The following is a 19,178-nucleotide window of genomic DNA, read 5'->3' on the forward strand; positions in this document are numbered from 1 at the left end:
CATGAATTTGTGCTGCAGATTCCAGTGTAAATACATGGGGGAAAAACTCTGCTCTGTCTGAACATAACCTTATGGTAATATTTACATTTTTTTTGTTGTTGTTTTTAAATAGTGGAAAATACAGACTCTGATCAGATATGAAATCTGCAATATATGCTTCGAATTTTACCGTGGGTGGAACTGAGCTACTGAACCTCACCACTTCACATTAACAAATTTGCCCATGTTTCTATATAATAATAATAATAATAATAAACAGAGTAGTTTGTTAAATGGATGTTGAGAAGATGCCATTTTCTGTACATGTAAAGCGCCATGGAATAAATGGCGCTATAATAATAAATAATAATAATAGTGCAACGAATGTATTGTGCCAACTACTACTTATATAGGTGGAGAGGAGAGGGCATTCCTGCATGGGGGGCCCACCGGAAGATTCTCCTGAGCATGTGAGTCCTAGGTGAACAGTGATTGGAAATCGTCATGTCTTTATGCTGATCAGGCCTGGAAGAATGATAAAACGCTGATAGAATGGGATGGATGATAAACCCTAACGCCTGACTTATGATTCTATATAAATTCACATTTTGCAATACAATGCCTGTACGGTGCGATGATCATCCTCTTCACCTGGGTAATTAGTTACAAGAGGCGTGTGTATGTATATGTGTGTGTGTATATAAATATATAGAGTTACGTAGTCTCACTGCTCTTACAGTAAAGAATCCGCGTCTGTGATTATGATTAAACCTTCTTTCCTCCAGACGTAGAAGATGCCCCCTTGTCCCCGTCTCAGGCCTCAGAGTAAAAAGATCAGTAGACAGGTCTTTGTACTGTCCCCTCATATACTTGTACATAGTAATTAGCCTTCTTTTTTCCACAGTAAATAACCCCAAGTGTAATAACCTGTCTTGCTATTGCAGACCCCCCAGTCCTCTAATAACCTGTCTTGCTATTGCAGACCCCCCAGTCCTCTAATAACCTGTCTTGCTATTGCAGACCCCCCAGTCCTCTAATAACCTTGGTCGCTCTTCTCTGCACCCGCTCTAGTTCAGCTATGTCTTTCTGATACACCGGAGACCAGAACTGTACACAGTATTCTAAGTGTGGTCGCACTAATGACTTGTATAGAGGTAAAATTATCTTCTCCTCATCAGCATCTATGCCTCTTTTAATGCATCCCATTATTTTATTTGCCTTTGCAGCAGCTGCCTGACACTGGCCACTAAACGTGAGCTTGTCGTCCACCAATACACCCAGGTCTTTTTCGGTGACAGTTTTGCCCAGTGTTTTACAATTAAGCATATAATTATACATTTTATTTCCTCTGCCCAAGTGCATTACCTTACATTTATCCCCATTAAAGCTCATTTGCCATTTATCAGCCCAAGCTTCTAGTTTACATAGATCCTCCTGTAATATAAAAGTGTCCTCCTCTGTATTGATTACCCTGCAGAGTTTAGTGTCATCTGCAAATATTGAAATATTACTCTGTATGCCCCCTACAAGGTCAATAATATTTTGCAATTATTCCTGCCATTATTACTTTTAGGACAGGAGTATAGCGGCTCTAATTATCTAGGTCAAACATACCATCGTTATCTAGTGTCGTGCATCGGTAAATTCTCATTCTGGGGATATAATATCTAGCACCCCCCCCATATATTTTTTTTTTTCTTCTTCTTTTGCCTATGTATATATGTGTGTGTTTTCAGATTTGGTGTCATTATTGGCCTGAAGAAAAGACCTGAGTTGTCTCGAAAGCTTATTAGCCTGAAGAAGAGACCTGAGTTGTCTCGAAAGCTTGCTATGTTTACCATCTTTTCAGTTAGCCATTAAAAGGTATCAACCACTGAGGACTCTCAGATTCCAATATTGTTCCATCGTTATCTAGTGTCGTGCATCGGTAAATTCTCATTCTGGGGATATAATATCTAGCACCCCCCCAATATCTGAACATGTCAGGGTAAGATTAATCGTCCTCGCAGGACTGCTCCCCCTTCACATTGAGGACAATCGCTGCTGTGATTGCAGTGAATTAGACACATCTCACTGGCTCTATCCGCAGCTATTCATGCTCCTGCCTATCTCTGCCTGCCCTGGGAGTGACTATAGTCTTGTCAACAGTATTGTGGAGGCAATGAATATTCATCAGCAGCTGAGGCAGGGCTGTGCCGCTGGATTGCTTCTTCCCAGCAAGACTTGAGCCATCATCATCATCACCGTTGTGCATTTTATCTGCTTTTCCAGGCAGGATCTGACGAGGCTGGAGAAGATCCAGGCAGTAGGATGCTGAGCTAGGAAGGACCACTCTCTCTCGCCTGCAGTCTTTGTCCTGATGCTGAGAATCTGGTGACTGGAGCTGTGATCTCTGCAGGTGATGATTCTGTCCTTCTGCCTCCTCTATCCCTGCAAAACCATTCTTTACCTGCAGATGTGATCAACATCATCTGCCAATTCATTGCACCCATAGGGTCTCCAGCTGCACAACAGGGGCACCTATTCATCATGAGGGTCCGCGGCCGGTCCTCATGGCGGTGTTTCGTGTCACACTGTACCACTGGTCCGGGGTAAATAAATGATGTATTGTTGTTTTTTTTTTCACAGGGAATGAATGATTTTTGCATCACGGCTGTGATCCAGTGGATCTTGGCAAACACAGAGCAGTGCGATGTAATGCGACCTGTGTGCTGTAATCAGATACACACATACGTTGCATACATGGGTGTTGTATAATGCACGGTGAGCGTAAAGGCAGGACCAGACAGGTACACAATCCAGCCATTATTTACGCCGCTCACATGTTTCTTCTGCTCCAGACAAATTGCATTATTAACCCCTTTGGGAAATCTGTGTGCGTGATGGGGCTGGGAGGAAAATACTCATAAAGGAAGTGGTGAGTCCGCAAAAAAATGTAATTTACTGGAAATCACTGCAATTAAACAGGTGGCTACAGGGAATTATGGATATTTTATTCTGTGTATTCCCATATACATTGCCCGATAAGGGACTTGGCCTTGTAGAAAGCGGGGCACTGTCATTCAGCCATGTTGATGATGATGATGATGATGATGATGTGGATATGTTACCCGAGTGGTATATATTGATTGCATAGATAATAACGTATAGTTTTAGACCTATACAATCAATGGTGTACAGTTGTTTTAGATGAAAATACAGATTTGCAGATTTATTTATCTCTGTACTAAGTTCTCTGGAGATCCAGCAGGCTATGCACCCTGGGAAAAAAATATGCAAACAGTTTCCAGAAGTCAGCATTATAGGCCCGTATATCTCTGCACCTTTTTCTATTCACTTATTATATATTTATTTTTTTTTGTGGAAAGGTGTCGTATGATTAAACAGGGCGACCAGTGTCTGTCGTATGGTTACACAGGGCGCCCAATGTCTGTCGTATGATTGCACATGGCGCCCAATGTCTGTCGTATGATTACACATGGCACCCAATGTCTGTCATGATTACACATGGCACCCAATGTCTGTCGTATGATTACACATTGCACCCAATGTCTGTCGTATGATTACACGTGGCGGCCGGTGACTGTCGTAGGATTACACATGGCGGCCGGTGACTGTCGTAGGATTACACATGGCGCCCAATGTCTGTCGTATGGTTACACATGGCGCCCAATGTCTGTCGTATGGTTACACGTGGCGCCCAATGTCTGTCGTATGGTTACACGTGGCGCCCAATGTCTGTCGTATGGTTACACGTGGCGCCCAATGTCTGTCGTATGGTTACACGTGGCGCCCAATGTCTGTCGTATGGTTACATGTGGCGCCCAATGTCTGTCGTATGGTTACACATGGCGCCCAATGTCTGTTGTATGGTTACACGTGGCGCCCAATGTCTGTCGTATGGTTACATGTGGCGCCCAATGTTTGTCGTATGATTACACGTGGCGGCCAGTGACTGTCGTAGGATTACACGTGGCACCCAATGTCTGTCGTATGGTTACATGTGGCGCCCAATGTTTGTCGTATGATTACACGTGGCGGCCAGTGACTGTTGTAGGATTACACGTGGCTGCCGGTGACTGTTGTAGGATTACACGTGGCGGCCGGTGACTGTCGTAGGATTACACGTGGCGGCCGGTGACTGTCGTATGGTTACACATGGCGCCCAATGTCTATCGTATGATTACACGTGGCGGCCGGTGACTGTCACATGATTACATGTGGTGGCCGGTGACTGTCGTAGGATTACACGTGGCGGCCGGTGACTGTCGTAGGATTACACGTGGCAGCCGGTGACTGTCGTAGGATTACACGTGGCGGCCGGTGACTGTCGTAGGATTACACGTGGCAGCCGGTGACTGTCGTAGGATTACACGTGGCAGCCGGTGACTGTCGTACGATTACACGTGGCGGCCGGTGTCGTATCAATTTCCTTACTACAGACGTTAATATTTCTGATGTATTTTATTAGCTTTCTAGAGTCCCAGTGCTTGAGTGCGGACGCTGGGACTGTCAGTGATGATGTTACTTTAGTTTATAACCATATCTTCCCTCTGACTGCTTTGAAAAAAAAAATAAGGGAACGGGGGTAAACACGTTTTTATAGGTGATATTTCCAGACTCGAACGTTTCATAGTGAATGCTTAGCTTCTGCTCCATTCATTGTCTATGGGACTGCTGAAGTAAGCCAAGCCACTATTTTCGGCAGTCCGGTGGAGCTTGCACACCTCCTCACCATTCAGGCAGGGATTCTTGTGATTCAAAGCCACATTCACTGGATCACTGTGGGACCCCCAGAGATCAGTAAGGACCCCCTAGATTCTGGGAACACCTTACAAGCTGTAAACATATAAGTATTTTTGAACTGAAAATTGAACATTCCCTTAATATGGGATCTAATACTTTCCGTTTGATTGTAAACTCTTCTTTGTACCTTTTGTATAATACATTGCACATTTTCACCAAATGTTTCGAACAGTAAATGATATGGGAAATTTTATTCACTTTATGGCTGACGGGAACCTGTTTGTATATTCAGTCTTCCTACAACCACTCGCACATGGCTGGTTCCTGTCGCTCAGTGGGTCTTGCACCTAAGGCCACATTGCACATTTGGTCGCTATTATGCATCAGTTTTCTGAAGCCTAAATCAGGAGGAGAACAAAGAAAAGTATAAATCTCGCCATTATATTTTTCCTTTATTTGGGGTTCTGTCCTTTTTTGGCTTCAAAATACTTACGCAAAATACTGCAATACTGCTAGTACGGCGGCCTGAGTGGGACAGATTTGGCTTGTGAGTCTGTCTGTATGATAGTTCTGATTGATGAGGTTTCATTGCAGCGTGTATATGCCATCAGTATGTGTATACAGTAACATAGAAGCCACGATCAGCCATGTTTGGGTCAAGTAATAGCTTTTAGTACCTTCCTCCATAGACGATGCAATTGCATCTACCGCCTGCAGTATTGCAGCAAGATCCAAGAGTAGATCTCATTGCATGATTGATTGTTTTCCAGGTCAATCATTCTGTACCATTCTTGAAAATAAAAAATAAATGGTATATATTTGAATCAAGGCTGAGGAGATGAAGGGTTTGAAAGGCTGGAGCCTAAAGCGTCGTATCGAAGGATCTGGGGGAATATTAGTTATTAGTCTATATTATTAGTCTATAGCAGAGAAGAGGGAAAACCGGAGGCATTGAGGATACTGACAGGGTGGACTTGAAGATGGGAGAAAAGGAAACATTGGGTTTTGGCAATAGGGCGATAAGTTGTGGGGGAACAACGGAAGACATCGCTGGATGATGTTAGAGGTAGCGGCCTACAAGACGCTTCTGGCAAAAGAATGGTGCTATACGATTGGACCAGAACTTCCACCAATTTATTGCAAATCACAGTAATGAACTGTTTTTACACACGCAGTGTAAAGGCTTTGTTCACATGTTGCTTTTTTTGCAGCATTTTTTAATGCAAATTAAAAGTTGATTTTCAGTAACAGCTACGAGACGCTGTTGTTTTTTTTTTTTTTCCTCATTGAATTGAAAAATTATAGTGTTTTCGATCTGCAGCCTGTCCATTCTTACAGCATTTTTTTCACCCATAGAAAATAATACAGGTCTGCAAAAAAATATTTTTTGTAATCATCGCAGTTGACCTTGTGCTTTTCTGAATCCTTTTTTTTGTTCTGATTTCAAAAATGTATATAGTTTTTCTGTAGCAGGTATAGTTTCCACGGAGCAGCATCATTATTATAAGGTACAGGAAATATACTGGCGACATTAAGAAAACTGTCATCTACATATCAGAAAAAAAAACGCTTGACCTTACAAAACAGTTTTTATTGAACCCAAATAATTTCACATGCAAAATAGAAACCAAAATATAAGCAAAAATTAAAAGTGCTTGACATTAGACTGTCATTGATACGATTTTTCAGGGTTGTCCCTATATAACATCCAGCAGTAATCTGCCATCATTGAGTCATTCCACAAACCCTGGTAGCCGCGTTCCATTGCTTTAATGTCCTGGTGAAACCGCTCGCCTTGTTCATCGCTTACATCCCCAAGATTTGGAGGGAAGAAATCTAAATGTGAATGCAAAAAGTGCATTTTCAGAGACATGCGACATCCATGACACTGGTATGCATTTAACAGTTCCTCAACACCTTCAACATATTCTGGAGATTTATTTTTTCCTAAGAAGTTTTCACAGATCCACTTGAAGCTTTTCCAAGCTCTCAATTCCTTATCATTTAGAGTTCCTTCAAACTCATCATCTCATAAGCTCTCTGATGTGAGGACCAACAAATACCCCTTCCTTCAGTTTTGCTGGTGAAATGCTGGAGAATTTCTGTGAAATGTACTGGAACCCTTGTGAATTTGTCTTTGCCATGGTTTTCACAAAGTTTTTAATCAATCCCAACTTTCTATGTAGTGGAGGAAGAAAACGTTTTGTTGGAGCAACTAAAGGATTATGCTGCACATTGGGTCTACCTGGAGTATAGATGTTTCTCTGACCCCGATCATGTCGAACATAATGCTCTACTGTATTTCTACTGTCCCATAAACACAAGAAGCAACAATATTTTGTGAAACCTCCTTGCATTCCCATTAGCGGACCAATCACTTTCCAATCTCCACTGATATTCCATTGATGATGCTTATATTGTATAGCATCCAAAACAACGGACAGATTTTCATAGCTTTCCTTTAGATGAGTGAGCAATAGGGAGCGATGGTTTCATATTTCCACTGTGAAGGAGCACTGCTTCCAAGCTTCTCTGGGATGAGTCAATAAACAATCACCAATCTGCAACAAAATACTCTTGATTCAGTTCTTCAAAAGAGGCCATTCACATTGTTCCAGTACACCATTGGTCCATCAACCGTGAACAATTGTGTTAGACTGTTATTTCTATTTCGGTAATAACACACTTTGACATCATGAAGAAGATTCTTCTGTTTCAACCTAGATGCAAGAAGTTCGGCTTTATCTTTTGGCAATGACAGGTCTCTGATGAGATGATTTAATTCATGTTGAGTAAAGCGTTCTGGCTGCTCGGCCGCTCCATCAGGTACATACTCATCAGGACTGGGGGTCTCCATGCCTTCGCTAGTAACTTCAATTTCATCCAATCCCGACAACGGTGGTCCAGGAACTGGCAAGGTATCATGTGGAACTGGCCTAATCAGATTCAAGTTCAGGGTAATTAATATTATGTTTGTTCTTTGTAGAAAAGCCCTTCAGTTTGACAAAAGTATCAGTCTTCACTATGATTTTTGGGTTCTATCCAAATCATGGGAACAGCAAATGGCATAGCCACTTTCCTCATATTTAACCATTTGAACAACTTGAGCATATCACATGAGGGGTCCAGCTTTTGTTTTAATCACCAAGTGGACTGTTAAAGTACATCTGGTACATCATATTAATATCATGAGCGATTGAACGTACTTGGCCTTTCGGTGTAAAAGAACCACACACATGGCGGAATCTGTCCGGATGATGGATACACTGTCGGGGCATTTTTCTCCTTTTAAAGCAGATTAAACAGTAGAGTAAGTTCAGTTCAGTGGTGGTGACAAACTCAAAAAACCAATGTGATGAGCCGATATGGAGATATTTCCCCAGAGATGACAGAGGCAGCTTGTATATAGAACTGATTTTACTGGAGGTAATCTGGTAGATCACTATATACAGGTGTGAGGTAAACGGCTCGGCCTATTCCTTACAGATAAACACTTGCAGACAGGCAGTTTCTCAGTGTGATATTGGCTGCTTTCAGGGTCTCTCTCTGTGGAGACCCTCACTCAGTTACACCTCAGTGTAAGAGGCCTGTAGAGGCCGGTCTCCTGTCACAGTCTCACATACCAGTCCTTACTGCCATCACCATCCTTTTCTGACTGACCCAAATCTTACCACCTCATAAGTTAGCTCCTCCCCATAACATGTGACTTTCCGAGAAGCAGTCATTGGCTGACTGCTCTATCAATACTCCTTCAGCTCCTCCCCATAACATGTGACTTTCTGAGAAGCCGTCATTGGCTGACTGCACTATCAATACTCCTTCCCATAAAACTCACTAAAAACTTTACTGATGTTGTCCCTGTAAGAAAATTCACAATTAAGTACGACAAGCAAAGAAATGGGAATAACATAGAAAAGCCACATACACTTAAAATGTAGAAATAAACTAATAACAAAAATGCTTCTATATCAGAAACTTTGTGATAGAGCAAAACTAAGCATTTTTTTTTGTAATCAGCACATCAAAGTCCATAAAACAGACATATTACCTTTGCTGATTTTTTTTTTTTTTTTGTGTTGACCAGTGTAATCAGAAAGTGCAATAATGCAACCAGGTGTTTTTGTTGAATAAAACTAACTTTATTAAACATGTACTGTAGACAAATCACACAAACAATCTGCTCCAAAAATTGCAGGAAGAAAATGCTGACAAACAGGCTTTTTTTTTTAGTGCATTTTTACTGCCGAGTGAGCTGGTTTTGGCTGCTGAAAAAGATGCAACTCATGAACATAGTCTAACTGTTCCCTCAATGTGAGTCTGACGAGCCACGCAAAGAACTCCATAGACTCAGACATTTGTTTTTACAAAGCACCAAACTATTTCTTCTGTCGGAGCCGTCTATGAGCGCACGTTGGTGTAGTCCCCTCCCCGCAGCCCTCGGGACCAAACTTTTACGAATGTGAGCAGCCGACATGTGCAGACATAGTCCCATACAGCAACGTGAGACTATTTGTGTTTTAATGTGTTCATTAAGGGGGAATATTAATATAATCAGCATGCACTCACATGTCAAAATACATAGTGTAAATACACACTGATGGCATCTTTCATGAATGTTCCAGACTGAGTGATATTACCCTGTGTGTGCTTTTTGTCTGGGCAGCTAAACGCTTAGTGGGAATGGTTTGCAATTTACTGATTTTCTCTTTAAGGCCACGTTCACATGTTCAGCATTTGGTCAATATTTTACATCAGTATTTGTAAGCCAAAACCAGGTGAGGAACAATCAGAGGAAAAGTATATGACCACTTCTGCATTTTTCACCCAATCCTGGATTTGGCTTCCAAAATCCTGATGAAAAATACTGACCAAATACTGAACCTGTGACCAAGGGATTGTACGAAATATTGAGAGATCGGTTCCTCTTGTGTTTGAAGGGACGCTGTCAGGATCTCTGTGCACCATGGCGCGGCCAAACATTTCACTACACCTTCCCACCTGCTCGTTTTCCACCTATCTCTGCCCTCCTTTTTGCTCTTTACATCCACAGCTGTCAATCTAAGAAGAGGAGAGGGTTGCAGAGGTAAAGGTAACTATGGAGGGAGTCACCAGCTCCAAATGTACCATGCAAAAATCAAAAACCCGCCTAGCAAAATGGAAATAAATATTTTGGGGACTTTTTTTTTTTTACAGTCATATATATATATATATATATATATATATATATATATATATATATATATATATATATATATATATATATATATATATATATATATATATATATATATATATACATATATATATATATATATACATATACATATATACATATATATATATATATAATTATTATATCCTGGAAACATGCAAAAATGCATTTTTACTAAGTAAGTTTCTTTTTAATAACAGACAACCTGCAGTATGTGTGTATATAGATATGTATGTGTGTGTGTGTATATAGATATATATGTGTGTGTGTATTTATTTAGATAATATATTGAGCTGTTCTCTGGTTTTATGTTGTTCAGACCCTACATAATCAGTCTCTGATTTATTTTGGTGTTTAGTTTCCTTCTGATCTGATCTGTCTCCGAAAACCGGACACCTTTGATTATATAAAGAATAAAACTAATGGAGAATAATTCCTTTTATTTGCTTCACAATTGTGATATTTGTGTCAGAAATGGAAGTTCTCCATGGAGGTCGCCGATCGGTGACCTCATGATGTCCAAGCCTAATCACACAAGGATTAATTAGGGAGTAATAACGTTTCCTAAAGTGATCTTTTTTATTAATTATGAATTAGTTATTATTTGGCAGTGTTAGTGGTAAAGTGTCCAGACAGTTACATCACCAGTATGAGCTGTAGAGAAGATTAGACGTGGACAGTTGTTGGGAATCATGTGCTATAATCAATGTCTGATTTCTTTTACTTTTGTCTTTTATTAATTGAAATCTATTTTGTGTCCGATCAGGCAAACTGAAATTAACGGTATCTTCTCAGCCTCCACTCCTGAGGTGCTCAGAGATGGAGGCCCCGTTGGTGTCTCTGGATGAGGAGTTTGAAGATGTCAGATCTTACTCCGAGGATCGAGAAGACAAGTCAAGAAGCATCTATATGTCACCGTCCCGGCATCTGGAGGATACTTCTCTTTCTGAGCTAGAAAACTTCAGCTCCGAGATCATCAGCTTCAAGTCTATGGAAGATCTCGTCAATGAGTTTGATGAAAAGCTGAATGTTTGCTTTCGAAATTACAATGCCAAAACGGAGAACTTGGCTCCTGTGAAGAATCATCTGCAGATTCAGGAGGAGGAGGAACGGCTCAGAGATGAGGAGTAAGTGACACTTGTGTTGGTGCTGCGGTTTTGAGAACGGTCATATACTCGTGTGTGGGGTCATAGGATGAAAGTGATCGGCGGTATGTGTCATGTGACAGTCTGCGATCCGGATCAGTCCCTATAACCACAGCTGGTATCTTACTATATGTATACGGTTAGATAGCCTCTGTTTTTGGAGACCTTTTTTTCTCTCAAGTCTTACCTTTCTTAGGCCACCATTCCTATCTTCAGGCCCAAGGTCCCGTTTTCTAATCATGGGCATATGGTTCCTCTTTGCAGGTCTTTGACACAGGTGTTCACATTCTCAGGACCAAAGTCAAAAGGCACCCCTTTTCATTTCATAGGGACATGGTTCGTCTTACCATGACACCAATGTAAGATTTTCAATAAAGATGATATCAAGTTTTTACTGTGTACATATAAAGGCTGTGTTCACACCTGTAATTGTTGTGCTCTTCTGCTGTGATTATGCATCAAAAGGAGCAAATGCAGATTATCCCTCAACCCCTTTACAACCGCCGACTATAAATAAATGACTTTTTGCAGCGTCAACGTTTCTGTACGGTCAGTGGTGTAGTAGCGCTCAGGACCCCCAGAATCCTGCAAGCGCTGGGATTCCTGTCCAGAGTGCTAGCTCTGACGCGGCGACATCATCGGGATCTGATTGGCTCGTCATCATCTGATGATGTTAACCCTGTGTTATCTTTTAGAAGCCGCGATCAATAGTGATCGCGGCATTTAGGAGTTTATTAGAGGGAGAAGACTCCTTTTCTCTCCCCTCCGGCACCCGGCGATGTGATCACGGGGGAGCACTGAGGGTTGCAATAGTAAATAGTAAATAGTTTGTAAATAGTTTGTAAAGCCGAATAAAGACTTGCGTCCATCAAGTTCGACCTGTTAGTTCTGTAATTGCTAAAGTTGATCCAGAGGAGGGCAAAAACCCCAAATGATTTAGCCAATCTTCACCTGAGGAAAAATTCCCTCCCGACTCTGAAACCAGCAGTCAGAATAAATCCCTGTATCAACCTACTATTTTATTCTATTTTTAAGTATATGCAGAAATCTGCCTGGTATCTAGAAAAGCATCCAGTCCCCGCTTGAACTGGTTTAGTGAATCTGACATTACCGTCTCCTCACTCAGTGAATTCCATATTCTCACTGCTCTTACCGTAAAGAACCCCTTCCTATGCTGGTGCTGAAACCTTTTCTCTTCCAGTCTTAGTGAGTGCCCTCTTGTTACCGTAATATCCCTCCTTTTGAACAAATCCCGGGCAAGGTCTCTATACTGTCCCCTAACATATTTGTACACATTTATTATGTCCCCCCTCAACCTTCTCTTTTCCAGGCTGAATAGTCCTAGTTTTGCCAACCTCTCTGGGTATTGCAGTCCCTCCATTCCCTTTATTAATTTTGTTGCCCTCCTTTGTACCTTTTCAAGCTCATTTATATCCTTTCTATATATTGGGGCCCATAACTGAGCACAGTATTCCAAGTGTGGTCTGACCAGTGCTTTGTACAGTGGAAGAACAATGTTCTCCTCCTTTGCAGCTATACCTCTTCTGATACATCCCATTACCCTGTTTGCCCTTACAGCAGCGGTCTGACTTTGGGCACTCCAATTTAGTTTGCTATCAATCAAGATGCCCAAGTCCTTCTCCATCTCTGAATTCCCCAATGATTTCCCATTCAGTGAGTACTGGTGACTTCCATTTTTCCTTCCCATATGTATGACCTTACATTTCTCCTCGTTAAACCTCATTTGCCATTTAATGCTCCACCTACCCAGCTTATCCAAATCCCTCTGTAGGTCTTCACTATCCTCTTTTGTATTAATTGTTTTACATAACTTTGTGTCATCTGCAAATATTGATATTTTACTATTTATCCCGTTGACTATGTCGTTAATAAAGATATTAAATAACATTGGGCCTAGTACAGACCCCTGTGGTACCCCACTAGTGATGCTTACCCAATCTGAGTATATTCCATTTATAACCACCCTCTGCCTTCTCTCCTTTAGCCAGTTAGCTACCCACTTGCAGACATTTTCCCCCAGCCCCATCATTCTCATTTTGTATACCAACCTATTATGTGGCACGCTATCGAACGCTTTTGAGAAGTCGAGATACATGACATCCACTGGTTCCCCCTGATCTACTCGAGAGCTAACCTCCTCGTAGAAGTCAATCAGGTTTGTTTGGCAGGAGCGATTCCTCATGAATCCATGTTGGTTCGGGGTTAATAGATTATTAGCGTCAAGATGCTCCATAATTGCCTCATTAATAAAGCCTTCAAAAATTTTGCCCACAACGGACGTCAGACTCACCGGCCGATAGTTTCCGGTGTTACTTTTCGCTCCCTTTTTGAATATTGGCACTACATTCGCCTGTCGCCAATCAAGTGGCACAGACCCAGTCTCAACAGAGTCCTTAAATATAAGATATAACGGTCTGTCTATCACATTACTTAGTTCCCTTAGTACCCGTGGGTGTATGCCATCAGGTCCTGGTGATTTATTTATTTTAATGTTACTGAGGCGTTTCTGTACCCCAGCTTGGGTTAGATTTGTCATACTTAGTGGAGGATTAAGTTTGTCACTTCTCATTTCGCCTGTTAGTTCTTTTTCCTTTGTGAAAGTTGACGAAAAAAATTTATTTAATAGACTAGCTTTATCCTCATCTTTCTCTATGATTTTGCCTTCATCACTTTTTATCGGTCCAATATTATTCGATTTAATCCTTTTACTATTTATATACGTAAAGAACAGTTTGGGATTTGATCTACTTTCCCTAGCAATACGTCTCTCTGTTTCCTCCTTTGCTATTTTTATTTGTTTTTTGCAGGTTCTCGTTTTTTCCTTGTAACACATTAGTGCCTCCTTGCTGTTTTCCTGTTTTAATCTCTTGAATGCCTCTTTTTTGCTATTTAACGCCCCTTTTACGTTCTTATTCAACCATATTGGTTTCCTCTTATTTCTGGCCCTTTTATTCCCATACGGTATATACCTCTCGCACTGAGTATTCAGAATTCTTTTGAAGTTTTCCCATTTACTATTCGTATTCCTTTGATTAAGAACTTTGTCCCAGTCTATAAGTTGAAGGTTTTCTTTCAGCTGATCAAACTTCGCCCTCCTAATTTTAGTTGTTCCCTTATTGATAACCCTACTGAAGGGCATTTTGAAATTGATAATATTATGGTCGCTATTACCTAGGTGCCCCCCTATCTGTACCTCCGTTATTCTATCAGGCCTATTAGTCAATATTAAGTCCAACACTGCCTTCCCTCTCGTTGGTTCCTGCACTAGTTGGGAGAGATAATTATCCTTGATATTTGTCAAGAACCTTTTTCCTTTCTGCGATCTACAGGTTTCTGTTTCCCAGTCAATATCCGGGTAGTTGAAGTCCCCCATTACAATCACCTCATTATGTTTTGCTACTTTGTCTATTTGTCCTAATAGCAGTTTCTCATTCTCCTCTGTTATATTGGGTGGCTTATAGCAGACCCCCAGTAATATTTTATTATTATTTTTAGTTCCCTCTATCTCTACCCACATGGACTCGACCCCCTCTTCTCCCTCTCCTATATCTTCCCTTAGTCTGGGCTTTAGACGTGACTTTACATATAAGCAGACTCCTCCGCCCTTCCCCTGTTTCCGGTCCCTTCTAAGTAAACTATAATCTGTTAAATTTACCGCCCAGTCGTAGCTATCGTCTAGCCAAGTCTCTGTTATACCTACGATGTCATACCTCTCCTCCGATATAAGCGCCCGCAGCTCATCCGCCTTATTGGTCAGGCTTCTTGCGTTGGTCAGCATGCAAGATAAAACTTTGGGGTTATTTAGCATCCTATTCTTCTCTAACGATCTAACTGTACTATCCCCACCCCCCTCTCCACCCTCATTATATTCACTTCTCCCCTTCCCCCTTGCTTGCCTCACATCCCACCTATTTCCTTGGTTTCCCCCCCCCCGTCTCTAGTTTAAAAACTCCTCCAACCTATTAGCCATCTTCTTCCCCAGCACCGCTGCACCCTCCCCATTGAGGTGCAGCCCGTCCCTACGGTAGAGCCTGTAGCCGACAGCGAAGTCGGCCCAGTTCTCCATGAACCCAAACCCTTCTGCCTTGCACCAACTCTTTAGCCACTTATTCACCTCCCTAACCTCCCGTTGGCGCTCCTGTGTGGCTCGCGGGATTGGTAGTATTTCTGAGAAAACTACCTTGGAGGTCCTTGCCCTAAGCTTCCTACCTAGATCCCTGAAATCATTTTTAAGGACCCTCCATCTACCACTCACTTTGTCATTGGTGCCAATGTGGACCATGACCGCTGGGTCTTCGCCAGCCCCACCCAGTAACCTGTCAACCCGATCCGCGATGTGCCGGACTCGAGCGCCAGGGAGGCAGCACACCGTTCGGCGATCCCGGTCTTTGTGACAGATTGCCCTGTCTGTCCCCCTAATAATAGAGTCACCCACTACCAGGACCTGTCTAGCCTGCCCTACACTTCCCCCCTCCCCCTCATTACTGGAGCATACACTCCCCCGGCGGTCAGAGGATCTGTCGTGCTCCAATAATGCCGGTTCTGAACCAGCCTTCCTATACTTCTTCCCTCTATCCCTTCTAACCGTTACCCAGCTCCCTGCCTGTTCAGCCTGCGCTTCCCCACTAAGCTCCACCCCCAGTGTTGACCCATTGAGTGTCTGCTCGGTGAGCAGCAAACTCCGTTCCATGTTGTCGATGCTCCTCAGTACCGCTATCTGAGCACTTAGATCCAGGATTTGGGCTTCCAAGTGCACGATATGCTCACATCTCTCGCAGCAGTATGGATCCCTGAGCGGTAGCTCAGGGAATGCATACATTGCGCAAGATGTACACTGCACGGCTCCGGCCAACATGGACGTCATTCTAAATATGGGGATACAGTCAGTATATATGTACAAGTACAAAACACAATTATTTATATATAGGTGTATGGACGGGGATCAATTAGGGATGTGCAAGTGTATCGATTAGATATTGGCGCGGGATCAGTTAAGTATGGACGGGGGATCAATTAAGTATCAATGAAGTATGGACGGGGGATCAGCTGAGTGAGTCAGGTGGATTAATTAAGTGTGGACGGTGTGTCAATTAACTATGGACTGGGATCAATAAGTATGGACTGGGGAAATAATTAATTGTGGACTAGGGATTCAATCAATTAATTATGGACAGGGGGTTTAATTAAATAGGATGGGGGGTAAAGCAAATAAATAGGTATGGACGGTGGGTCAATTAACTAAGGACTGGGGATCAATAAGTATCAATAATATCAATAAATATGGACTGGGGAAATAATTAATTGTGGTCTGGGGAATCAATCAATTAATTATGGACAGGGGTTAATTAAATATGGTGGGGGATAAGGCAAATAGATAGGGACTGGGGATGAGTAAAAGTGGACAAGGGGAATCTATTAAATAGGACAAGGGGGATCAATCAATTATGGGCTGGGGGGGTCAATCATTTAAATGTGGTCAGGGGGATCACTTTAATATGGACGGGGGGTGGTCGGGGATCAATTAAATGAGGACGGGGGGGTCAATTTAATGTGGTCAGAGGGATCAGTTAAATATGGACGGGGGTGTTCAGGGGAATCAATTTAAATATGGACGGGGGTGATCAATTAAATATGGACGGGGGGGTAATCAATTAAATATGGACTAGGGAATACAATACAATTACAATACAGATACAAATACAATACAGTACAGTACACACTTGGGTTCAGTAGGGCCGCTTATCGCGGCCTCCTGCCCCTCACTCACCTCCTCCTAGGGACGCTGCACGCTATCACAGCGCGCTTGTCCCTCCGGTCGCCTCTTACCGGTCCTCCTGATCACCTCCTGGTCACCACCACCTGGCACCCTCCGCTGGCCGGCACTGCACGCTGCCACAGCGCTCTCTTGCGCTCGTCCCTCCGGTCGCCTCCTACTGGTCCTCCCGGTCCGCTCGGTCACCTCCGCCTGGCTCTCCTCCCTTCCCAGGAGCTCTCTCCACACACAGCACAACTCTTGCAGATGAGATCAACGATCAGAGAAATAATAGTTGAAGTCCCATACAGGGACTAAGTAATATAGTTAAAAAAAAAAGTTAATTTTTTTTTAACTATTTAAAAATCACAAAATAAAAAAATATTAAACCAATAAATAAGTATATTTATGTAAAAACAAAAATGAACAAAAAAAGTATACGTTTGGTATTGACCCGTTCTATAAAACTGTCATACTAATTAACCCCTTCAGTTAACACCGTAAAAAATAAAAATAAAAAAACATGGCAAAAACTATGTTTTTTTCATCATACCGCCAAACAAAGCGGAATAAAAAGCGATCAAAAAGACCATTGTAAATAAAACTCGTATTGCTGAAAACGTCATTTTCTCCCACAAAAAACAAGCTGCCATACAGCTCCGTCAGCGGAAAATAAGTTATACCTCTCAGAATAAAGCAATGCAAAAACATTTTTTTTCTATAAAATTGTTTTTATTGTGTAAAACAGGCAAAACATTAAAAAAAATGAATAAATGTGGTATCGCTGTAATTGTACTGATCCGAAGAATAAAGCTGCCTTTTCAATTTTACCACACAGGTGAACGTCATTAAGAAAAAAAACTCAAAATCCTGAATTGCTGGTTTTTATTCATTCTGCCTTCCAAAAATCTGCATAGAAAGCGATCAAAAAATATTATGTGCCCGAAAATGGTACCAATAAAAACGTCAACTCATCCCGCCAAAAACAAGCCGCCACATGACTGTCGGCAGGATTCTAGAAAAACTATAGCTCTCAAAATATGGTGATTTAAAGGCTGTTTTTTTTTTGTATAAAATGCGTCTTTTAGTGTGTGACAGCTGCCAAACATAAAAACCCGCTATAAATCTGGTATCGCTGTATTGTCTAATCACTTATATCGTACTAGGAACGGCGCGAAAAATAAATAAAGGCAATTCTACACCTGCTGTTGATTTGTTTGTTCTGCCTCCCAAAGATCGCAACAAGGCTTGGCTCACGTTTATCCTGCTCTCTGCGCTGAGCGCTTATGCCGGGGTTTCTGTGTCAGTCTCTGAAATACGTGATTCAGACGGATTCCCTATAATGAGGCAGATGGAGGCACTGTGGACGTCGTCTGGCCTATGATCCAGCAGTGTCCGTCTTTTTAAGCGTGCATAAAAGCGCGGTTGACCAGTTTTGTGCACCTCTGAAAAGGACACCGCTGAACAGAGGCCAGACTGAGTCCAGGGTAAATCTGCCTCATTATAGTGAATGGATCCCTCGGTGGTTTCATCTGAATCCCGTCACTCGGAGATTTAGATGGAGACCCGATATAAGTGCTCAGCGTAGAGCACAGGATAAATGTGATCCAAAATGTTATGTAAAATGTTACCAACAAAAGCTTCAACTCAATCCACAAAAAAAGCAAGTCCCCACCCAGGTCCATCATCTGTCATTGGAAATATAAGGGGCTTCCATGTTACTGGTAACCCAAAGGATCTGGAAAATCACTATGGCTCCCCCCTCCCAAAAAAAATAAAAATAATAATCAACAAATTCTGCACTCCCAATGCACCCTTCCTTCTGAGCCCCACAGTGTGCCTAAACCACATTTAGCGTCCATATGTTTGGCATTTCTGTAGCGATGAGAGCTCTCTCAATTTACAGGTGCATGTACTGGTCACTACAATGTACTGATCACTACAATGTACTGGTCACTACAATGGCAGATTTGAAATTTTCACTAAGCAACATCCACTGCTGCTTGTTTCTGGCAAACACCTATGGAGTCAAAACCATCACTACACCTGTAGATAAATTCCAAGAGGGGTGTAATTTCCAAAATTGGGTTATTTGAGGGGGGATTCTGCTCTTCTAGCACTTAGGGGCTCTGTATATGGAGTTCGCAAACTATTCGCTCCAGGAGGCACATAGCGCTCCATCCCTCCTGATTCTCGCCGTGTGGCTAAGCAGTACTGTACAGCCACATATGGGGTATTGCCATGTTCAGCAAAAATTGTGCGACAAATTTTGGTGGTTTTTTTTACCCATTTTCCCGTGTGAGAATGTAAAATCTGGGGCTAA

General features: G+C 42.1%; 1 protein-coding gene across 6 annotated transcripts in view; it reads left to right on the plus strand.

Annotated features, from left to right (window-relative positions):
* The window catches only part of FEZ1 (fasciculation and elongation protein zeta 1), a 99,590-nt gene that overhangs the window by 36,309 nt on the left and 44,103 nt on the right, over positions 1-19,178 (plus strand). For 2 of the 6 annotated variants that reach the window (XM_073657350.1, XM_073657351.1), the window contains exon 2: positions 10,704-11,064. In XM_073657350.1, coding sequence (XP_073513451.1) covers positions 10,704-11,064 — 361 coding nt within the window. Of the gene's footprint in view, positions 1-2,103; positions 2,378-2,873; positions 2,897-10,703; positions 11,069-19,178 lie in introns of those variants that run through there. The other 4 variants (XM_073657353.1, XM_073657352.1, XM_073657354.1 and 1 more) reach the window with 4 other exon arrangements.

Source organism: Phyllobates terribilis, unplaced genomic scaffold, assembly GCF_046119375.1.
Source record: "Phyllobates terribilis strain yellow unplaced genomic scaffold, ASM4611937v1 Scaffold_12__6_contigs__length_324123572, whole genome shotgun sequence".
NCBI lineage: Eukaryota > Metazoa > Chordata > Amphibia > Anura > Dendrobatidae > Phyllobates > Phyllobates terribilis.